Source organism: Lemur catta, chromosome 5 (assembly GCF_020740605.2).
Source record: "Lemur catta isolate mLemCat1 chromosome 5, mLemCat1.pri, whole genome shotgun sequence".
Taxonomy (NCBI): Eukaryota; Metazoa; Chordata; class Mammalia; order Primates; family Lemuridae; genus Lemur; species Lemur catta.
Genome location: NC_059132.1, coordinates 21,613,593 through 21,639,027, shown reverse-complemented (window position 1 = coordinate 21,639,027; position 25,435 = coordinate 21,613,593). Strand labels below are relative to the sequence as shown.

The 25,435-nt window shown below is 35.7% G+C and overlaps 1 protein-coding gene across 7 annotated transcripts in view; it reads left to right on the top strand.

The window, feature by feature from the left end:
• Positions 1-25,435, top strand: part of GABRG2 (gamma-aminobutyric acid type A receptor subunit gamma2) — a 93,047-nt gene that overhangs the window by 62,321 nt on the left and 5,291 nt on the right. For 3 of the 7 annotated variants that reach the window (XM_045551230.1, XM_045551231.1, XM_045551228.1), the window contains exons 7-8: positions 18,344-18,496; positions 24,458-24,663. In XM_045551230.1, the coding sequence (XP_045407186.1) occupies positions 18,344-18,496; positions 24,458-24,663 (359 nt within the window). Of the gene's footprint in view, positions 1-4,368; positions 4,405-18,343; positions 18,497-24,457; positions 24,664-25,435 lie in introns of all 7 variants that reach the window. The other 4 variants (XM_045551232.1, XM_045551229.1, XM_045551227.1 and 1 more) reach the window with 3 other exon arrangements.

Genomic DNA, 25,435 nt, shown 5'->3' with positions numbered 1-25,435 from the left:
AAAGGCAACAACTTTTGAGAATATGTTTGCTTTCCCATTTCTTATTTTCCTCTTTCATGGCACTTACAATAATGCTTTGAATTGCCTGGTTACCTGAAATATCTAATTGCACACAAATGACATTTTTTAAGCTGGGACTTTCTTGTTTACTCTGCATCTCTAGTTCATACCAATGGGAATGGTGTTTTTTTTTTTTTCCCCTATTTCAAAATATTAAGGGGGCACAAATGATTTTGTTACTTGGATACCTTGTATAATGCTTAGGTCAGGGTTTTTAATGTGCCCATCCACAGAATAGTGTTCATTGTACCCCATAGATAAGTTTTTACCCCTTACTGCCTCCTACTGTCCCCTCTTTTTGTTTTCCAATGACCTTTACATCTCATGTGTGCTGTGTGTACCATTGTTTAGCTCTCAATTATTAGAAAGTACTTGAGGTGTTTGTTTTTCCATTCCTGAGATACTTTACTTAGGATAATGGTCTCCAGTTCCACCCAAGTGGCTACAAAAGACATTATTTTATTCCTTTTTATAGGTGAATATTACTCCTTTATATCTATATCTATCTATATCTATATTTATATCCATATAGACAGATATCACATTTCTTAATCTACTCAGGAATCAATGGGTACTTAGGTTGGTTCCACATTTTTGCATTTGTGAATTGTGATGTGATAAACATTCAAGTACAGGTGTCTTTTTGATAAAATAGCTTTTTTTCCTTTGGGTAGATGATACCCAGTAGTGGGATTGCTAGATCAAATGGTAAGTCTGCATTTATTTCTTTGAGGAATCTCTATACTGTTTTTCATAGAGGCTGTACTAATTTGCAATCCCACCAACAGCGTATAAGCATTCCTTTAGCTCTATCTCTACACCAGCATCTATTATTTTTGACTTTTTATTAATAGGCATTCTGACAGGGATAAGGTGGTATCACATTGTGGTTTTAATTTGCGTTTCCCTGATGATTAGTGATCTTCAGCTTTTTTTCATATGTTTGTTGGCTATTTGTCTGTCTTCTTTTGAAAACCTTCTGTTCATGTCTTTTGTACACTTTTTAATGGTGTTGTTTGTTTTTTTCTTGCTGATTTGTTTTCGTTCTTTGTAGATTCTGGATATTAGCCCTTTATCAGATATATAGTTAGTGAAAATTTTATCCCATTCTATAGGTTGTTTATTTACTCTGTTGATTATTTCCTTTGCTTTGCAAATCTTTTTTGTTTAATTAAGTCCAATTTATTTAGTTTTGTTTTTGCTGTGCTTGCCTTTGGGGTCTTAGTCACAAATTCTTTGCTAGGCCAACATCTAGGAGAGTCTTTTCTACATTTTTGTCTAGAATTGTTATGGTTTCATAACTTATATTTAAGTCTTTTATCCATCTGGAATTAGCTTTTGTATATGGTGAGAGATAGGGACCCTGTTTCATTATTCTGTATGTGGCTACCCAGTTTTCCCAGCATCATTTATTGAATATGGCTTCTTTTCCCCAGTATGTGCTGTTGTTTGCTTTGTCCAAGATCAGTTGGTTGTAGGTAGATGTTTTATTTCTGGGTTCTCTACTTTTGTTTCATCGGTCTATGCCTCTACTTTTATACCAGTATCATGCTGTTTTGGTTACTATAGCTTTGTAGCATAATTTGAAGTCAGGTAATGTGATGCCTCCAGATTTGTTTTGTGTTTGTTTGTTTGGTTTTGTTTTTGTTATTAATAAAATTTCTTTGGCTCTTTTTTGGACCCAAATGAAGAGTAGAATTATTTTTTCTAGATCTGTGAAATATGATGTTGGTATTTTGATGAGGATTGCATTGAATTTGTAAATCACTCTGGGCAATGTGGACATTTAAATGATGTTGATTCTACCAATGCATGAACATGGAATGTTCTTCCATTTGTTTGTGTCATCTGTGATTTCTTTCATCAATGTTTTGTAGTTTCCTTTCTAGAGCTCTTTCACCCCCTTGGATAAGTATATTCCTAAGTATTTTATTTTCTTTGTAGCTATTGTAAATGGTATTAAGTTCTTGATTTGACTCTCAACTTGATTGTTATTAATGTATAATGAGACTGGTTTGTAGCAGGTGATCAAGAAACATTGGTTGTTATAAGCCCATTTAATTTCCAGTAGTAATTGATCATCCAGAACTTTTTAAAATGCACAATTGCAAAATTCCAGAGGTAATTTCCAAGCACCATTGCCTCTGCAAACCTGCTATCATTAGAATTCAACAGTGGCACTCTTAAGAAATGAAAAAAAAGAAAAAAAGAAAAAAATTGAGTATAGACATTTTAGTAATAAAGATTAGGAGAGCAGGATTGTGTGAAACTCATGATTCTTGTTAACATTTCTTTTTAGCAAAGTTATCAAATCTCTGCACACTGGCAAACCTATGTGTTTTGGATATGAACATAATTTTTACATCAAAATTATCTCTTCATTATTGGTTGTACTTTAGATGTTTGGGGTCAACAGATTGTCCCCCCAAATTAAAACTAATCTAGAAAGAAAATTAAGAATATTCTAGGTTCATATTGGGCTTTTAGTCTGTTTTCTTCATCTAATCACCTATATGATATGCTTTAGGGTATGAATAAACCTAAGATTTTGGTAAAATTATAAAACTGAGAGTAACTTTATTTATCATGCAATTCAACCATCACTGAGGTTTGGTCTTAAGGGTGGATTAGAGAGTCAGCCTTCTTACTGTGTGGTTCTTGGTACTCTGGATATGATTCTATCCTCCTACCTACCATGATGCCAGAACTCCACTATTAAAGACCATGTTCACTGTGTTCAAAGCATTATGTTTACAGAAATCTTCAATAAAATACAAATGCCTATGAAAAGCAGTCATTAGACACCTAGTCTATCATATTTTCTTTCTACCAGATCAGCAAGGAGGAGGGAATGGGGCACAGAATAAGTTGGGTGTAGACATGAAGAAACTGACATTGCAAGGAATTAAGTATTAATAACTTAAAGTTATACACTTAGTAAGAACAATAGGCAGGGTATAAATCCAGGTTTGACATCAAAGCCACACTGACATGGTGAGAGCACAGAGTGTCGCTCAGTGTAAACTGGTTTGGCAGATGCCCTGTGTAAAGTTAGGGAGGAGGTAGAAAACAAATCTTTCGTTGCATGATACTGAGAGCACTGAGAGACCATTTCTCAGAGAAATGGAAAACATGAATATATAAATTCAGTATTTATTGTGCTTTCACTTAGACCCCCAAATTAACCAGAAAAAGGAAAAATGCTCTTTTCTTGTAACTGCTGGTCTCAGTTTCTGAATGCCCTTCCTTGTCTGGGGATCACAGAAGGTGGCTACGTGCCAAGCCAAGCATCTCTTCTGCTTAAGTTTTCCCAAGTTCTCTTTCCTGGCTGAGATACAGTGAGGATCTGTATTGATTTCGGCTTAGATTCTCATCTGAGTCATTCAACCCGCATTCAGCAAGTGGCGTTTGTTCATTGCTGGAGGCAGAGAGACACTGTCACTCTCTCCCTGGAGGACAGTTGACTAAGTGTGGTAAGACTGTTTGCTGGCATTCCTTCCCTTGTCTGGGTTTGTTTTACATAAAAACATGTCACAGCTCTTCAAGGAACAATGCTAGAAATTGCCCTGGCTTCCCTTCTCCTGACACCTAGGAGCAAAACATACGCACTTGAAAAATGCTGTTGCTCCAAACAGAGCTCTCAGCAGGCAGATCAATTTCTCTCGTGCCAAGCTCCTCCTGCTTCTTTCCTCTCCTTCATCTGCCACATCCCCACATGGTAACCTCTGACAGAGGAGCACTAATTCTATAATACCAATGATGAGGGAGCAGGATGGGAAGCAAGAGTCTTCAGTTTCTGCATTTCTAAGATGAAACAATTGAAAAAGTTGATATCTAAAATTGCATATTTCTGTGGTTATGGTCACTGTGTTGTTATTTCAGTAGCATGGTCCAAAATATTGGTGCAATCTTTTTAATGCAAAGCCATTATGAGAAAATTTCATATTAAGAATCAAGCAACTGAAAGTGTATGTCCCAGATCTGGTACTAACTAATTGTGTGAGCCTGGGTGTATAATTTCAACTTTCTGAGCTTTAGTTATAGCTGGATTAGATGATCTTTGATATTCTTTCTCACCACAAATAGTCTAAGTTGTATGATTTCTCTTTTCCAATTGGTGTGTCTTTTATTTACTATTAAACAAATTATTCTAGAACTAAAAAAAAGGCGGGGAGTCTGTTTACATTCTATTCTTTATTGATTAGTACCTTTTTTCAACAAGAATCATAGCCAAGCTAGCACAGGAGAGCAAGAAAGTTTATGGGGAATGTTTATGTCACCAAAATTTTCTTTGCCTTTCTACAAAAGATGAGCTACATGTAAGCTTGGTTAATTTCACATTAGGTTAGGTTATCCACAAAAGCTGATACATAGCAAACAAGAAAAAAAAAAGAGATTTTCTCCTTTTTTTAGAATGCAAGTCTTAAAACATTACTAAGAGCATCTTTCCTGCTATGAACAAGATCAAAGACAATAATACTTAACTCGAAGCAAGTATTTTCCATTCTATAATTCTTATAGCTATCAAACCAGTTTTCACAGATTATTTTCATGACTACTTTTTTTTAACCAATAAATTCTATATGTTGTTAAGGAATTGGTCAAGTTAAGAAATTATACATTAACGTGAATAAATTCTACAAAGTACACATCCTATAGAAACTACTTGAAAAGAAGAGTGAGATTTTTTTTTTTTTTTTATTGTAGGGAAGGCTATAGTGGGGAAGAAAGGGACTTTATGATTTAAATACCAGATTCCAAGTAGGCTATAAATTTATTACTCAAATTATCCTTGAGAAACTTCTGATTAACTGGCTGAGAAGTTGTTGCCTCACTGCTAAGAGAACAGTAGCAGCTTAGCAATAATGTATCTCTTTAAAATTAAAGATTATTATTTTCTTCCTTCTTATTCTTTGCAAATCATTAAAGCAAGGATTGGTTTACTCTGAAGTTTATTCAGGAACTCAAATATGGGAAAGGAGAGAGAAAAATCTATTAAATCTTGAATGCATAAACCACTGTTCAATTTGACAACTCATAGTTATTTAAATGACAGTATTGATGAAAATAAAAAAGCACTCAGGGGTGAATTGAGTGACTTGGCTTTGAGTGCAGGTTCTGTGGTGTGAACCTTTGGCAAGCTCCTGTACCTCTCAGGGATCCACTTTCTCACTTGTCAAATGAAGCAAGTGGCCTGGTCTCTAAATTACCATTCAGCTCTGACACTATGGGATCAAATGCAAATTCTGACTCAGCAATGAAAACACTAAAATCTGCCTGTGTAATGAGGCCAGAGACAGTTTCGGTTTTGGTGAACAGAACATTATGCTATAGCTCTTGATGCTGATTAGACATGCAATACCACCTGTGAAAATAAAGCAAGCACCAACTCAAAAAGAATGGATTTGGAGAGCCTTTGATAATCACCCACGTCAATTCTGTGATAGAAGCCAGATACGGGGCAGATGCCTGTGTACCTTGGCTCGCATGATCCTTCTCTAGAGCAACTGCTCTCAGGGGTCTATTCTGGTCAAGAATGCAATCAAAATCTGCCCTGTGGACAGAAAATGCTTGACTCCAACCTCCTGCTCTAATCTGTTCTTTATAAAATGAAAGAGACTCAACACCCCATATGGCAAACAGGGTGATGCTAGGATTCAATCTTTGACATGTAAATTGAAAACCAAGACAACCTTGTGTTCTGAATTCCAAATATAATCAGAAAATACATGTGGTTGCATGCTTTTCCAAAAGCATTCACATTATGTTACTAAAATGACGCAATCAAGTCACATGGATAGAAGGAGGCAACTGTGCCTGACAGTGGAATAGTGGAGGAATAGATGTCATCTCATCAGCCACCAGGTGAACTCTTCAGTCTACAGAGAGTCTCACATAGCACACAAAGCCTGCCACCCTCTGCTAGGGAGCCTTCTTATATCATGCCTGGGCCGTGGCCTTCTCAGGATGGATGTTTTACTCTCTTGTCTTTGACCCCAAGTGGGCTTTACAATGCAAGAGAAGAGGTCCTTCTGTCAAAACTGGGAAAGGAAGGAATGGGACTAAGTGTTTGACTTTCTGACAGGTGCAGAAAAATGTAAAGATATTTATTGTAAACACAAACCAAAATGAATAGCTCTGATATACAACTAGATTCTCATGATCATATGATCCTATGCGTTATGTGAAAACATTAGGAAAATGAAAAAAAAATAATAATGATAATAACATTCAGAAACATTTGTTATGCACATACTATCTCTCAGTCCCTGTTCTAAACACATCACAGTAATCATTTTATTTAATCCTTGTCACAACTCTATGAAGTGAGGTTGACTATTTTTCCATGTGAAAAAGCAGAAACAAGAGACAACCTGTCAAGGTTATAGAGCAAACGAATGTCAAACTAATAAATAGCTGTTTTTTTTATTTTTCAACAAATGTCTTATTTTTTCCTTTTCTAAAAAGTAAATATCAGAACTCCCATTGGTGAAATTTGACTTATGTTTCAAATATGTAGATTTAAATAAAAACACTACTAATAATTTTTAAATACCCAAATCAGATTCAACATTTTACAAGGGTTTTCACTGATCCATTATCTAATTGAATTTGTTATATTTTATAGAGAAGAAAAAAAGAAAACCAGAGAAGAGAAGGGATTTTACCCAAGATCACACATCATGACCATAGTTAGGCAGGGATTAGAACCCAGGTCTGCTGACTTTGGATCCAGTGCCTTTCCCACCAAAACACAAAGTTCCCATATCCAAACAAGTTGAGCTACTTACAACCAACTCTATATAGTATGGTAAAATTTACAAAGGTTTTAAAATAAATGTTAGCAATGATTTTTAACAGATATCTTTAAAATATACTTAAATATTACAAAATGAAAAACATCCTGGGTGAAATAATTCCATGCTGGGGAGGTAGTTTAAAAGTGAGTACTTGTAATAAAGAGCAAGTAAGGTCAAGTTTTTAAACCTATAATTTCACAAAGTATCACCCGGAGTGATTTGACATCTTGGAGAACATTTTGTGATTTGACCTTTTGCAACCAGTGCTGGCAGTTGCCTGAATTTGAACATTCTTTTCTCGAGGTGCTTTCAAAGCCATTTTAGAAAGCTTGATATTCTAATAACATTAGGTTTCTCAACCTCTGTGCAGTCTTTTCTTTAAGAAAATGTCAGTGCTTGGGTTAGATTAATCAAGTCCAGTTTCAAATGCAAAGTTATTCCAGGCTCATCGAAAGGGTGAAAATGACAAGGAAAATAAAACATTTCTAATATATGCTTATCTCTCCAGAAGAGGTTTCTGGGTTTTGGATTATATTCGTTAATAACATTTCTCTTTTTGCCTCCTGATTTTGGAACCATTTGTGAGATACAGTCACAAGTTAGATAGATAGATTTCAAATATCATCTTCCTTGCTGGTGATATTGGTTTGTAGAATCAGTTTTTAATTGCAACTGGGATCCTTACTATTTCTCCTCCAAGTCTACTCTTTGGTATTACTCAACCAAAGGGAGAGGTGGTTGTCTAAGACCCATACACTTGTTTAGAATAGCTGCCTGAGACCCATTGCGTACCTACAGTAGGCATAAAGGAGATCACTAGGTCTACCTCTAAACATTACTCCATGCCTTGACTCAAGAGAGTTTACCAAATAAACAAGGAGAAGCAAGAAATTACTAGATCCATCCAATATGGAACCACCTAATCGGCCAAATGTCTCAATTTCACCAACAGATAACACAAAATGAATGACATGGGAGGAGGAAGAATCAAATCTTTTCTTTCCAATACTTCTAAATGGGTGACTATTCCTTTACAACAGATCACGGAAAAATAAGGGAAAATGAAGGAAATCATCAACCCCTAAAGGAGAATGTGTCCCATAGCAAGTCCTGCTGGATATTTGTATTTTATGCTACAGAAAGTGTTCTCCGTAAACCTACTTCTATGATTATATAGGTGAAAAATGCTAAGTTAAAGCAGATATCTTCCTAGAGTGCAGAAGCACATCCCTGCTAATGTGTGTGGTGAACCTCCAGTGATGTAGTATGCTGTGTCACAAAATCAAATGTCCCTGGTTGAAGAAGTTATTATTTTTAGTATATTATGGAACCAATGCTCAATGAAACATATTTTTAGAGATATTGCTTTAAGAGTACTCCCAACTAATCTCTTTATCTTTCTTTTCTACTGTTTTCTGTTCCTTTTTTTTTTTCTTCTTTTTTAATATTTTAATTTCTGGTGGCTCTCAAACATTGGCAGAAATATTAAACAATAAATGAAATAAACTATGAGCTGAAAAAAGAACAAAAATTGTAATAATTTATAAAGAGTAAAAAGTATTTATAAAGACTAAATTTATATAAAGATTTACAAAGAATAAAATAATGCTTATTTTTCAAATTCACAAGGCAGCATCCATCTAATTATAATTTGAACCATATGTCATGATTCAAATGCCCTCCACTATTTGTGCTGACCTTCTCAACTTATTGCATCTGTTATCTTATTAGAATTAGTGGAAAATCGTAGGTAAACCATGGATTTAGGGTCGCAACTTGGTTAGATGCCTACTCCAATATTAGCAGATAGAAGAAAATTACCACAAATTTGAAACCTTTGTATACTAATCAGTAATATTTAGTAAGAGTAAACCATAGGTTTTAGGTGACATTCAGAGTGCCTAGTAGTCTTTGGGACATAAAAAGGGATCAAAAGTGGCAGTAATTACAAAAAAAATTAATCATTGCAATAACTCCGTGAGGTTGCTATGGTGGATTTTGTCATTTCTATTTCACATGCAAGGAAACTGAAGCCTAGGTGGGTTAGTTAAAATAACTTCCTAATATCAAAAATTAGTTTCTGACTAATGTGGGACAAGAACTCAGTTCTTTGTATAGGTACTCTCCTGTTTTTACAAATTGATGGATACCAAACAGCTTTCTGGGAGAGCAAGCTTCTGTCTTCAGAGTAGATGGAACAAGTTGCTTCCCATGGCTAAAGACTCTGTTTTCCAGGACAGCCCTGTAGACCATATATTTTTCTATTGAGAAATCTTGTTTCTTTCCACACATCACAAATAGGATTTCTACTCATTTGCTATGTGAAATGCAGTCTCATCATTTCTACGTCAGAATGACAAAATATATTGATCCCTCCTCTGTGGCTCTGAGATTATGACTCTGATGAATCAATCATAATCTCTAACTCAAAGGAGCACAGAGTTCTTCTAAAACTTACCTAATTGTGCATGATTGACTACAAGTAAATGACTGCATCCTTTCTCAGGATTTCTCAGACCTTCGCTAATACCTCTGTAGATTCCAATTTCTTTATAAAGTCCAATTTTCTCATCAAAGTTAACAGAGATAACTATACATTTGTGTGTGCTGCTTATGGGTATCTCTCTTCTGAACTGCTAAATATATTCCCAGTGAACCACGACAGCTAAGAGTTAAAAATGAATTCACATTTTAGAATTTTTCCCGAAATGGGACTTCTGAAAGAGGTAAATGAGATCTTAATGTCACAATAATATTCTACACAAAGAGTAACTATACATGAAAGGATATTTTATTACCTTTGACTACCAAACCTTGTTGATGTGTAATTAGTCTGGTCTTCAGAGTCTGAGTTGAACAAAAGAGAGTGTAATTTTACTGACACAAATCTGTTAACTATACTAAGGTGGGAGTGTGTTAAAGGTTTTCATGGATACATTGATATTGGGATAAACAAGTACAAAATTGGCTGCTTTACTATTGCTCCTGAAGGTTGCAGGTAGCACTTTAACAAAGACTAAAAAACATACCACTCAACGGGAAAATTACCTACCAATGTTATAGAAGTTATTTTGTAAAAACGACTGTCCTTAGGAAGCTGTGTATTTATAAATTGTGCTTGAAAGATGACAAAAGACTTTCCCTACCATTAGCAAATGTGAGTCCCACAATAGCCTTAGTAGTTCATATGTTTATCTGTATTTTACTGGAAGAATTTAAATGGCTCACCCAGGTTCCTGTACCTTGTTATCATTACCACATGTACTTGAATCCTGGGATTAGATCTGCTATGCGAATTACTCAGCACTTATGTAAAACATGTTTTAATGTCTTGTCAGATGTTTGCAGGAGTAGACTTAATTATGCTGGGAAATTGCATTCCTTTTTGATGGATCAAAGTGGTGAATATATTCATTTGTATATGTAGTTTTAGATTTCTGACCTGGAGTTGTTATATTTATGTAGATCCCAAGGTGAATTCATTTGCCGCATTTTTAGAATTTGATGATGGACTCGGAATAATGAATTGCATTGCAAAAATCCACATCAGGCTAGGTAGGCATCCGTGGTGACTATTTTGAAGGGTGAGGAAGAGAAGCTATTGCACTAATAAAGAGAATCGTCTGTTAAAGGAGTCCAGAAAACTGAGATATTAGCAAATGCCTTACTGTGTGAACCTGGAGACAACCTCTGTACTCTGGAGGCTTTGCAATTATTGAATGTCTTTTTATCTAAAGCTGTTCTCCAAGAGAAAAACTCTGCTATGGTCGTTGAATCGGAGAGGCTGGTATTCTGGACAAATAGGTTTCTAGCCTCCTAAAGGTAATATGTGCATTATATAAAGTTCAAGAACAAATGAAGGCCATTTTTCTCTTTGAGGTTGGGGACTGCAGTTATCCAAACCAGCAGAATGTTGGTTTGTGTTAACTGCATTCAACAATTTCTCAGCTTCCCACCGTTTTTCCCCTTTATCTCCTTTGTCTTAACCACAGATTCAGAATGAAGAAGATATTTTCTACAAAGTCAGTGTGGGTGTGGGAGGCAGGAGGCTTCAGCCTGCCCTTACTTACTAGCTCTGTTTCCTTGCATAAAGCAGCCTCCTTCTTTGATAGACCTCAATTGCTTACTCTTTAGGAGGATAGAATTGGTTGGTATAGATGAATTCTAATCCCGTAACTCTGATTCTCTTTTGAATGTTTAGCAATATTTCTTCTATGTTTATTATGGGTCAGAATAGTGTTTAATCGTATTACATAGATGACTCTATTTTGTAACAACTGACACTAATGGACCCTTTGCTATGTGTCAGGAATTGTACCAAACATGGTATATGCATGAACTTTTTTTATGGTCACAATAACCCTGCAAGGTGGATTCTGTTATTATTCCTACTTAGTAGATAAAGAAGTTGAGACTCATAGAGTTAAGGAAGTTGCCTGAAATCACACAACCAGTTAGTGACAGGACTAGGATTTCTGAACCCAGCTAGTCTAATATGACAGTCCTTACAGTCCCAGCTAATCTAATATGACAGTCCTTACAGTCCCGGCTAGTCTAATATGACAGTCCTTACAGTCCCAGCTAATCTTAATATGACAGTCCTTGCAGTGGGCACTATCACCTTCTAGCTCATGCACCCATTTTCCAGATGCTTAAGAGTTGGCTGCTGACAGCTAGCTACTTGCCCCTCTCCAGAGAATTGACTTTGGCCAAATTACAGCCATCTCAAGCAGGAGATTAAGACCATCCCACCTCAGCCTACAGGAACAAATGTCTGCTCTGCTTCTAAGGAACCTGACCTGAAGCAGCCCCTGTTCTTCACTACAATTCCACGCTCCTGCACTAATTGGAGATTCAGACAGTGTTTAAAAGATAGATTTAAGCCAGAAAAAAATTACCTTCTTTAATTACACTTTTTATTTTCTATTGTATTTTTCCCAATTGCTATTTTCTTCTTTTCCTTCAACATATAAACTTAAACAACAAATGAAATAACGACGGTGAAGTTTTTAAGTGAAGACGCACCTATTAGACTTGATGTGGCAGACTGTGGTGATTCTGTTTCAGCAGCCAAACCCGTTTGTTCTCTTCTCTCACTAATTGGATCTGGCTGAGAAGCTCAAATCACCAATCGATTCTTTACTAAACATAATGCAGCTACTCTGATGAAGCTGATTTCCATTCCTTTTTTTTTCCCCCCTTGGCAAGCAGTTAAAATTGCTAACAGCTCACTGTGACCTTATATCCACAGCTCAGGGGATTAAGTTCAGCAAGGTCTCCAGCAAAAATATTTCCAGATGCAATGATTTGTAAAGTAAAAGTTTCATATTTTAAAAGCCCATATTGATATCTGCCTTGGTCTTAAAAACTTTTGGTGCATAGTTCATCCAGGATTTTCTTCATGACATTCTGAGCTAAAGCATTTATGCATTTAACAAATAATTGTTGAATTCCGTCTATGTACCAGGCACTGTACTAGATGCTGAGAATAAAATAGCAAAATAGGTACAACTACTTCCCTCATGGAGCTCACGAAATAATTATAATCTAGACTATACTCTAATATTCACAATCATATACTCTTGATTATAATCTTACTAAGATCTTACTTTGAGATCTTATGGAGGACATTTGATCTAATAAGTGTCTCTTTGATGGTGGGGTAAATTAATTGACATTTGAAGAATAAAGAGGGTTAAATAAGTAAAGATGGCGCATTAGAGTTTGAGCCAGAGAAGTCAGCATGTGAAAAGACCCTATGGCAAGATGTAGCTTGGTACAGGGGGGCATTTGAGGAAATGCAAGAACCCCAATTAGTGAAGATACACTATTTAACACTGGGCTGGAGATGTAGTCAGGGAAAAGATCATATGAAGCCTTATAGGCAAGTTAAATAATTTTAGTGTGCCCGGATATCAATGGGTAATTATTGAAGGGTTTTGGGGTATGTACTCATATATGTATATGACATGATCAGAGGGACAGAGAACACTCCAGAAGTTGGGGGCAACATAATACAAACAAGGACAAAAGAATGAGAGAAGTACTACTCCTTTGGGAGAACGGAAAGAAAATGAAGTTCACTGAGCATAAAGTGAAGAGATTATAAATGGTATGAGATAAGGCTGGGATGACTCAGTATGGATCATGGTAAAATGGACTAGAATCACATGTTAAGCAGGGTGGATTTTACGCTGAGAAACTTGAAGAAGATGGTCTGAACAAAGATGTATTTTAGAAAGAGTTTAGTTCTGCACTGTTCAGTTGAACTTTTAATGATGAAGGAACTGTTTCTATAACCTTTACTGTCCAATACACTAGTCACTAGCCACACGTAGCTATTGAAAACTTGAAATGTGGCTTCTCCAACTGAGAAACTAAATTTTAAAATTTTATGTGATTTTAAATTATGTTTAAGATGGTTACCACTTTAGACAGCACAGGTCTAGATGCACTGCAGGGTATGTGGGGGTGGTGGTGGTGACGGAGGTGGTTTGGGTGATTGGAAATTCAGAAAGAGGGAAAGAAATGAAGAGATTATTTAGTAATATGAGAGAGAAATAAAAAAATCATAGAAACATGGAATTAAAATATGTAGTTTGATTTGTCTAGTGTTTAGAGAATACAAAGGGGATAATAAGAGAGAAGGAACCAGGTTAAATTCAAAGTATAGACAGCCTTGATGCCAAGCTCGGTTTGGCCTCTCTTTGAAGAGAAGCATGGGCCTATTTAAGCTTTGTGAAAAATTAGCATTATTTAATCAGAACTTTCAGAAATGTGCCTGACAGAAACATTAACTAATTGTGATATGTAAGATAAATTAACACGCATATAGTTATTAGAGCTCTTATGCAATTAATTGTACAGTGATAATATATTGATATTTCTTTCCTATCCTAAAGACCCCTTGATGGCCAAGACTGCAGCTTAGCTACATGTCTTTTTCCCTCCCTTGACCTCACAGGATGTAGTTGCTGGGAGAATGTTGAATGTATTCCAGAATAGTTCAGGAAAGTCTAAGCCACTACTGGGAGTGCTGGGCAGGTTATTGATGCAGAAACTGCTTAAGAGTAGCACATATAGAAGTTAGCAACTGATTAATTTGGAAGTCTTTTCTCCCCGACAATGTTCTAGATTCCTAAAGCTCAGGGACTGGGATTCTGCCCAAGGACTGGGTATTCTATTCACACTTCTGGGCACGCAGCAAACCTTGAGAAAATCTTGGTGCCAATCGAAGGAAATATTTGAAAACCATTCTTCTTTCCTGCAGTGTTTATCACAGAAATCTAAAAGCAAAATATGTTTTTTATACTTCTAGAATACCTTCCAAAAGATTTACATCAATGTATACCCTCTCCAAAAGTGTATAACTATGCTCTTTGTGTATGTTTTTCTGGCACTAAGCATTACCGGAGAGTTTATTTTTTTCTCAATCTGATACTCTAAAAAGGAAATAGTATTATTTTAATATATATTTCACTAATCACTACTAAAGTTGAGAATCTTTTCATATATTTGGTATATATAAATGCTCCATACATGCATAGCTTACTTAAAAAATTAAGTTTCTTTTCTCAGTGACTAATGGGAATTCTTTAGGTATGAGTGATATTAGCCTTTGATTTGTTATTTATTTTGGAAATATCCTATTCAAGTGAAGTATTTTGCCTTTTAAAACTAGTTATAGCATTTTTTATATTACAGTAATTCTAACTTCTACACTGTAAACCTATATATTTTTTTCTTTATGCCTTTTATGTTTTAGTTATACTTGACAAAGCCTTTTCCACACTAAGACTATAAAGATATTCTATGTTTTTTCCTTGCATAGTATTTAGATTCACTCATAAATTTGGATCTTACATTTATTTTTTTTGTTAGGGTAAGGTACAGATCTAATTTCAGAAAACAATTTTCCCAAATGAAACTTCAGTCAATCAACTCTCCTGCTTGCCTTTGGCTTATGCCTAAGATTCAAGTGTTTAATGAAGGATGATAAAGGTAGATCTAATACATCTCTCAACTCAGCTCTCTGTCTCTCTTGGTTGTAGAGAGAACATAATCTTGTTCCCATTTAATACATTTAATTTAGAATCAGTTGTGAAATCCCATATGTCTTAATCTCCACATTACCTAATATAGTGCTTTATGCATAGCGGTGATTAAAAACATTTGTTGGCTTAAAGAAGGAATGGCAGAAAGAAGTGTAAAGAAGTATACAACAGTATTTATTCCTTCAAATTTTACTTAGTAGAATAATATATACTTTATTCAACTATATTTAAATGGAGTAAAAATCCATGATAGTGGAACAAAGTGAAGATATATTTAAGTCAGTTTTTTTTTTAACCAACCTGACAAAGTATTTAAGATGTTTAGAGATACTATATGTAAACCATTAATCCAGTGCCTGTGCATAGTATGCCCTTATTATTGGTAATAGAAAATAATTTTTAGATTTCATGGGTTTAATGGAAGGAAAGACTTCTGTACCAATGAATCTCTAAGTTCTTAAGAGGAGATAATTTCATGTATGAAATAAGAAACTAAACACTCTACTAAATACTGAATTTTAAATCTTTCATATGATTAACACCACAGCTAATAACAAAATATACTGACATTGATACTCTCTTCTTAAAACTAGACATAAGAAACTTACAAACAAAATAGGGCAAAATTAATGGGTATTATTTCAAATTATATGTCTCCTCTTCTCAATCATAGCCTGTGTCTATACATTCTAAATTAGGACCAAAGCAGGGACAAAACTAATTTATAAAATCCTATGACTTTAACATCATATGCTAGGATAAATCAATAGAAAGAATAAATTTGAAGTGGCTGAAATAACCACCTTTGACTTGGTTGGCATTTAAACCTTCGGGGCTTCGGGAATCACTGATGCGGCACTTTAAGGGGATTTGATTTTGCAGGCACTTCAGCCCAAGTATTTTTAAGAATAAAAAAGTGTTGTGGCCTTGGAGATATGACAGGTATCAGGCCGTTACTGTGAAGCTGCTTTGCTTTTAAACAGCTTATCCCCAAGTTTGAATCCATAATCCACTGGTAGAAAAGCTTTAGATTTGCTGGCAAATATGAAAGATGCTCAGAAGCTATTACCTTATCATAGAAATTGATAAATAACTGGACCCTGGAAGTTTAGACTCTAACCTAAAGGGAAGTAGAGAATTGAATTGAGATAATTATCTTGCTAACTTTGGGCAAAATTAAAAAGTCACCTTTAAAAGAGTCAGATCATTAATGCCAAAGTGCAGATTCTCATTCTCTTACATGACAAGGGGAAAAGAAGTTACTAAAATTGTCTAGCTTTATTTAAAATATTATAATTTGTAAATTTTCATTTAAACACATTTCAAATGTTAAAAAAAAAAAGCTGAAGAACTTAGAAAATAGGAGAGAAAGTACCCCTGAATATTATGATTTAAAAAGACAACCTTTCTTTATTACTTTGCTTTTATATATCTAAAATAAGAGAGCTTGCATTGCCTTTGGTGTTCAGATAAAAGAAATGAAAAAGAAAAAGATAGATGTTAATAGAGGTCATCTTAAATTAAATCTTTTTACTCTTCAATCATAATTGTGTCTATTATAGTCTAAATTAGGACAAAAGCAGAGACCAAACTAATTTATGAAATGCTATGACTTTAAATAGTTTATGTTCAATAAATTAACACAAAGAAGCATAAGTTCTGGGAATTAACTAAAATCTATCATCATTGATATAAAAAATTTCTACCTTCAAATTTTCAGGCATAATTGCTAAATAATTGCTACTCATTGATCTCTGGGAGGGAACTGATTCCCATCAGTAGACTAATTCCCCAGTCAGTGCTAGGTCAGGATCACTGCCTCAATCAGGCCTGATTTAGAAAAGTAATAGCTTGCCAATCTACCAAAAAGCAGTGGTGAGAGGTTTTCAAAATCTCACTTAGGAAACATTGCAAGGTTAGGGGAGAGTCTTTACTCCCTGGAAGAATAGCCAATGAAGGACTTTCTGTTTCAGCAATTTTGAAGGATATGGGGTTAAGCTTGAGTGTGGGAAGAAAGAACCACACTGAGTATTAGTAACAACTCACCAAGCTAAGTCAGTCCTTTCTGAATCAGGCTTCCAGAGCATTTTATTTTCAAATCAGATTAAATCAGCCAAGTAGAGAAACACAGGAATAAAACCAAATAATTAAGCTAAAATGTATGATTTGGATTTAATTATCTATGTATTTCAGGACAAAATAGAATTTAATTTAAGAAAGTAGCAACATTTGAAAAGTCGTCTCATGTAAACTCACATTGCCAGTGCAGACATAGTCTTCGAAACTGATGTTATCTAAGAGTTATAAAGAAAACATAAATATGTAGTAACTGGGATGTGTTTCCACAGTCTATTTTCTAATTTTAAAAATAAAATGCTTTAAAATTTCACTTGGAATGATAGAAAATGAAGGACATAGAATTTTAAAAGCAACTCATGCATCATCATTTTTAAAAAATCAGAGACTTCAAATTGTGTCACAATAAATTGTTCTCATGTCCCAATATATGGTTACTGTTTGATTCTTCTAGTACTTTTTATCAGTATATTCTCTGGATTATTTACATAAATTTCTTTTTTTTTAAACTCAAATGTTACATAATATACTTTATTGATTTTTAGGGTTTTTTTTTCCTTTACATGTAAAATTTATGAAGACATTCATTCATTTTTTTTTCATTTATTCAACAAATGTTGCTGCATGACTATTTGGAGTCAAACAGGATGCTAAATACTGCTTGTGTAATGGTGAGATAAAATAGGAACTGTTTGTGGACTTACGCAGTTAAAGGTCAATTGGAGAGAGAGAGATTAGCACACAGAAATCACCACACAAATGAATGAACACTTGCAAATTAAAGTACCTGCTGTCAAGGAAGACCATATGATTTAATGAAGATACGAAAAATAGGTTTCATCATAAGAATTTGGTTATAAATTCTGAGGAAAACATTCATTTTTTAGTGTCAAGCACTGCGACACTCCTCCCTGGTTTGTATAGATGAAGATCCTAAGAAAAACAGGAAATTATTCCAAAAGTTGGAATGCATTGCGGGCAAGATAGGCATAGTGTAGAAATACTGTCCCCTGCCCTCTCTGCCACACAAAAAATTATACTGTCTGTATCAAGTAGGAAGATGAAGGTCAAAAATCACCTGAAAAAAGAAAATTTGACCAATATGCTAAAAAAATGTTTCCTTCTATCCGGTAGTCACATTGCTTCTGAAAGGATCAGGATTCAGTTCAGGTTAGTTTTTATTTGTTTGATTTCTGTTTTTAACCCAAGTGAGTAGAAAATAGTTTACAACACAGCTCTTATAGAGACCTCTTAATTTAAATGGGTGCCTGTGAGCGTTGAATACATGATTATTTTCAAATGTTTCCAGTTTTTGATAAGGGCTTGCCAGGTGTTGTCTTCGTTCTGTTCCAGGAGATTATGTGGTCATGTCTGTCTACTTCGACCTGAGCAGGAGAATGGGCTACTTCACCATCCAGACCTACATCCCCTGCACACTCATCGTCGTCCTATCCTGGGTGTCTTTCTGGATCAATAAGGATGCCGTTCCAGCCAGAACATCTTTAGGTGAGATATGCTTCTTCATGTTGTAACGTCCCAAGATAAGTCCCCAAAACAAGTAATCTTTATTTCCCTTTCTAAGTTGATATGTTTTAAATTCAACCAGCAGTTACATAGAAATGCCATATGTTTCATTTTAAAGGAAGCTACCGTATTTACAAAAAATAGTGTTTCAAGCTTCCTAGTTCTGTGGTTCTGTTTTCCTTGATTACCTCAATAGATTTTCTTTCGTGAGTTTTCTTAGTAAAATACTTATAAAAATACTTTTAATTTTAACAGATTTATTTGTTTTACCCTCTGGGCAATAATATGCTGAAAATGCTCCCATCGGCTCATGATAGCTGATTGTATTTATCCTTTCCCAACTCTGTGTTCAAAGATGTCACTTTGGTAGTTTGAAATGGGCCAAACTGGAAACATTAACAACATGGAGATAGGTAAACATTAAAGCTCGGGGCCTTCTTTTTTCTAGAGAGTCAATTGTTACATATTTTTCAGCACATCACTAGCTGTTGGCTAATTCCAACATGCCTAATTATTGTGATGACGTTTGAAGTAATTCGGTCTTTATAGAAGAGTCACTGAAAAGATTATTTTGGGGAAAACACATTTAACTGTGAAATTTTGAGGAGGAAAGCCCCTCTAATTATTTACAATTTGCTCAGTCTATTATATGTAGTGATATTTGTGTTGGATTTTCATATCGTTTTCTTCACATGAGGAAGAAGTCTCATACAGACTAAAACAAAGCCACAGACATAGAAGATTTTTTAAAGACATAACTAAAAATAAGACTAGTGAAAGATGAATTATAAATGAAAGGGTAGTCCTTTCATCAACTGTGTCAAACCTAAACCTAAAAACATCACTTGCTAACGCTAGCTAGAGAGGCGGCATCATGTAATAGTTAAGAACTCAGTTTTGAAGTCCAACAAATCTGGGTTTCAAGTTACATATACAGTATAACCTTGGAATGTCGTTTAATCTCTCCAAATCACAGTTTCCTCGAACAAAAGAAAATATATACCAATTCCTGTATGCACTTGTGCGGTTCTGTTAGGGTTAAATAAAGTATTCTATGCAAAGCACATAGAACAGAGTAAAGCCTCAGAAATGCTGGCTACTATAGTCATTTTCTGACAAAATGATCTGTACTAGGTTATTAAACTGAGGGCAGAAGTGATTACTGGGGGAAAAAAAGACATCATTTGCATATCTGTCCTCTTCCAAACCTAATTTAGTTCCCCATCTGTTTCAAAATGAAGTTATTTTGATTTTTCCTGTTACATGCAGTACTTTGTGTTACAAGTCCTATTCAACAATTAAAATATCTTGTCTAATGCTACATGCTGAAACAAACCCAAAATATGTTGAGCCTCTTACTTTAGGACTATTACTTGTCACTTTGAGTAGAATGTGTTGCATTACATGCTTGCGTGTCTGTCTCTCACGTCAGAATGTCAATGTCTTTTCATCTCCAGTATAGTGCCTGGCACGTAGATGGGACCTCAGTGATTGTTCAATTAATGTGTGCACTTGTGAATGGATGGAACAAATGGATTAATGCATTCCAAACCACCCTCTTCCCAAAAACATTTTAAGGAAAAGATTTCAAGTCAATCTCTCTTCTAGAAGCCAGGACTCCTGCTGGTCAAAATATCTCTTATGATCACTCGGGTAGCTCACTTCACTCATTAAATAGGTGTTCGTTGGCAAAAAGCCATGTTGTCAGAAGGGATCAAGGTGTGTAAGTTAAAGAACGAGGAAGAGGCCCCTCATGAGTAAATAAGTAGCAGGTGCTTCTACTTGTTGATCATTGATAAGTCAGGCATGCTCAGTGTGGGCTGTGGCCTTCTCTAGTCTTCACAACTGCACGTAGAAACTGAACTGTTGTAATGACAATTATTGTCATGTCTTTTGGAGCTGAGCTAAGGAAGTAGAGGTGCTGCAAGGTTAAATAACTTACACAAGGTCCAACAATAAAGAGTTATCGGATTTGCACCTTGGCTGATGGGACACAGGTTTGCTCTGGGTGGGAGGCTTTGTTGAAGGCCAGTTGTGGGTACAGGTGAGAAGCACAGCTGAGCCAGTTTTTCTACTTTAACTTTTCTGTCTCACTTCTCCAGATTAGCGCTTCCTCAATGTAATTGTACATTTAAATCACTCATTCACTAGGAGACTTTATTTATTTATTTATTTATTTTTTGAGGCAGGGTCTCTTGTCCCTCAGGCTAGAGTGCAGTGGCCTTATCACAGCTCACTGCAGACTAGGAGACTTTTAAAAGTACAGATGCCTTAGTCAAACCCCAAGAGTTGCATGTTTAATTTTTCTAGAGCATGGACTAGGTGTTAGGATTAAGAACAAAAAATCCCCAGCTAATTCAAATGTGCAGTCACCTTTTAGAACACTGCTCTAGATTTCAGTGAGAGGCCCATTACTCTCTCCAAGGTTTACAATTAAGATTTAAATCAGGTAACCTTAAACACCTGCAGACTTTAAGCTTCTTGACATAGAACAGTTAGGGCCAAGTTGTTTAATGAGTGGGATAAATAGGTCCACGTGGCTCAGAGAGTCTGGCTGATTTCTGAGCACAGAGCACCAGAGTATGGGAAACCCTCATCTTGGAGCTTGTAACACTTCAGTGTAGCTTGGTACACAGGTGGTAGTCAGGGAGGTTTATTCCTGGTGCAGTGGCAATGGATGAAATGATGAAAATACCTGTTGGTATTTTTCACCCAACTGATTTGAGGTAACATTCCCAAGGAGCTTGCTTCATGCAAAGACTGGAGGAATTGGTAAAAGTTATGGAAATTTTTCATCTATCCCAGGTAAGAGAAGTTTCATTTCTTTGCTTAGCAAAACCGGATTTAAAAACCACATCAAGGTATGTTATTGTTGGTTGGTGAATCAGTTAAAACCATCACTTCTCTACTTCTCATTCTTGGTGTCATAGCAGTTTTCTTCCTTGTGGCTCCAGGCAGAACTCTGAAAATATTATGAAGAAATTCTTCAAGATTCCACTTTTACATGGTGCTGATGAACTCCCATGTAGCCTAAATAACATCTTCCAATTTGCTACATCAGTGTTTAACTTACATGTCAGAATTTGTTTTGCCGAAATTATCACATGCCAGATTTTTAAAAACGAACTCATCTCTGGTATTTACATAAACACTGACATTTTCACTGGTTATAGGTCAAATGTGGCCTGAGGCCTGATTGCAAAATGAAGGCGGAGGTGCCAATTTAGTATTTCACTTCTCCACAAAAATACCAGCTGTGATTAGGTACAACCAAGAACTTCTATATCAATTAATGCATAATCAACCTAATTGAAGCTTTTTTTTTTTAGTTTAAGAAATAGACCTTTCTTCTCTAAAATAAATGACACCAATATCTAACATTTATTGAGGTGTCACAGGGTGTTGGCATTCTGTGCACGTGATTTAAGGTAACCCTCACAAGAGCCTTATGAGGTTCCTCTATCACCTCCTCAACCCCAGTATGTTGATAAGGAACTTGAACCTTCCTAAGAATCCACCATGACAACATAGAAGATACCCAGACCCACATCAGGAATCTACACTGGCTCCCAACTACCTGCTGCTTCCTTCTGCATGGATATCTTTCCATATATTTATGGAAATAAAACAGTGTGGTTCAGAGAATAGCATTTGAAGTCAGGCTGCCTAAGTTTGTGTCTCATCCCTACCATATACTGATTTGGACAAGTTTTTATTCTTTCTGTGCTCAGTGTTTTTCACCTATAAACAAATGGATAATAGTGCTTACATCATAGGATAACTGTGAGGATTTTATAGTGCTTGACACAGGACCTGGCCAAAGGAAAAGATCAATAAAAGTTAGGAACTGTTATTTGCAATTAAAACTATCTCCCACAAGTCATAAATATGTATTCCTATTCTCTAATGTAGGTTGGGCCTATTGGTCTTTTACATATACAATATTCATCAATTCATTGTTTCACATATTCATTTGATGTTTATTGAGTTTCAGCGTCATGCTCTACTGTGGGGTTACAGCAGTCATCAAGACAGATGCTGGTTGTCACAGAATATATAGACTAGAAGGGAAGATGGATTATTACATAATCAGTAATAATATAGAAAAGGGGCTATGACATTGATAACTATAGTTATTCATCACCCCTTTCCTCTACTAAAGGCCAACACTAGTCTTTCCCCTCTCTGGAATTTCATAACATAGTATGTATTTAAGAAAATTTGATATTATGCTAAAATTAAGTGACCCAAGAGAACCACATGGTCTTGGAAATATAGCTAAACCTTTTAAAAATGTTTATGACAAAGACTTTAGTGATTAAGAAGAAATATCCCAATTTTTATCTTAGCTCTTGTTCAAGAGTATTTTGGCTTCATTCAGTCATCTTCTAAGCATGTTATACCAGTAACCTAAGCTTCTGTCTTAGAGAACCAAAGCTCCTTCTCTTTTACTGTGTGATGCTGCTGTCCTTTTCTGTAGCTTCCTCCTCCCTCGTTGCTCTCCAAGTTTCTGTCCCTGATTCCTTCTGAGTTTCCCTAGCACCTCCATTTAAGACAGAGGAATCTGATTGTCTCCTACAAGTCTCTTGGTCAGCAGTAAGAGTCATAATTGCACATCATTAAATGACGGAAACTTTTCCCCCCCATGAGGAATATAAATTATAAACCTGGAGATGGTAAAGGCATGAAGTTACTGCTTTTGGCGTACAAAAAGATGCTTCCAGCTATGATAAGAGATGCTTAACTAGAATCATAGAATGAAAAAATGGGTGAGCCTTCAAAGAGTTTGTCCAAAAGAGGAGAAAACTGAGGTTCAGACTATGAAAAGATGACTCAAGTTCCTATACAGCAAGAGCTGGAGGCTGTTTGAATACTGTATCCATGTTGCCTTTGCTATAAATAGCACAGCTTTTATACTAGAAGAGCTCCTGATCAACACATATAGGTTGTCTTAACTGTGTTCTCTGTCACTAAACAACCATGGGAGGGCTGGTTTGCCTGGGTACTGTTGTACAATGAGTAAAAGAAGGGTTTTGGAATCAGACATTTAATTTCTGTGTTCAATTCTTCTTCTGCTACTTAACCATGTGGCTTGTGCTTTGGCCTCATTTTCCTCATTTATAAAATCAAAATGAAAATATCTGCTGTGAAGATCCAAAGAAACAATGTACACATAGTGCTCATCATCATGCCTAGCACAAGAAAGTTTTCAATAAATATTTGTTATTATGTTACTTCTGAGATATTTATTTTCATCCTGTAATTTAAAGAACTCATCAGACCCTGTCACTTACATACAACTCACCTTGTTTAACACCTTTGAGTGATTTCCCCTTGCATTTTGAATAATATGCAAACCTATTTGCATGCACCGCATAAGAAAACTTCTGTTTCACCAGCATCACCTTGATCCCCCTGTCTCTCCCCAGATGCCAGGCATTCTAGAAATTTTAAAACAGGCAAGGCTTCCCTTCCTCAGAACCTTCCATTAATTTATTAATAGTCAAAAAGTTGGTTTCTTCTGATATTTTAAGCTTCACGTTAAGCATCAACTCCTCAAACAGGCCTTCCTAAGCATTCCATCTAAATAGGTTCTCACCATCCCTGCTGTTCTCCAAGGCGCAGACCACAATTTGAAATTATACTTTTCTTCCTGGCTTGATTCATGGAGTGTCTCTCTCACTAAAATATAAAGCACATAAGGGCCATTACAAAATCTATCATATTCCCCCAGTATATATTCAGTACTTATGACAGTAACTGGTAGATAGAAGACACACAATAAATATTTGTGGACAGAGTGAATTAATTCCAGTTACACCTTTGTACCCACTGCTGACCCTGCTTATCAGAAATGGCAAAACCAGTTTCGTCTCAGTAGTGACTCAGTTACCCAACTTGCTGGTAAGATCACATAGTGTGTTTTATTGTGCTTCTCTTCAGGCATCACCACTGTCCTGACAATGACCACCCTCAGCACCATTGCCCGGAAATCGCTCCCCAAGGTCTCCTATGTCACAGCGATGGATCTCTTCGTATCTGTTTGCTTCATCTTTGTCTTCTCTGCTTTGGTGGAGTATGGCACCTTGCATTATTTCGTCAGCAACCGGAAACCAAGCAAGGACAAAGACAAAAAGAAGAAAAACCCTGTATGTATTATTTCCCATTGGGACCACTGAAATTTTTATGTAGATAGACCACGTAGTTTTGGTTTGGTTTGGTTAGACTATCTGCAGGCTAAGGCTCAGCACTTTAGTCTCCAAGAGGAAAACAGAATGCGTGAGTTTGGTAAAGCCATAAGGATTCATTTATGGTCACTAGTTTCCTGAGAGATACCCGATTCTCTAAGTCAGACTTCTTATGCAAATGTAATTACCTGCTCTCTCTCCATTTCATGGGGATTAAAATCATTGTTGAGAAATGCATCTATTTTCCAGTTGCTATCATTCAAGGTTTCATTGATTTTTATCTTTCTGCCCCTTTACTATAATATTTTTAAATTACTGATGTTTTAACTTAAAACTTTCATCCAAGGCATTCCCCAAGGAAGTTACAAGGTTCTTGAAATTTCAAAGATCACTACACTTTTACAAATATTTAATGTGTGTGTATGTGAGAGTGTGTGTGTGTGTGTGTGTGTGTGTGTGTGTGTCTGTGTGTGTTGTCATCAGAGGACTTCTAGTGATTTCATGCTCAAAATGTACCTTTTTGTTTTTAAAACAAATGGCTAACCTACTGTTTGGGCAAGTTACTTAGCTTCCCTGTGTCTTTGTTTTCTTATATACAAAATGAACATTACTAAGAATACATGTCTTGTGGGGCTGTGAGAAATAAATATGGTAATGGAAATAAAAAATAATTACATAGTACCCTACATATAAAAGGCTTTAACATTAGTCATTGGTAATGATGGTTGATGTT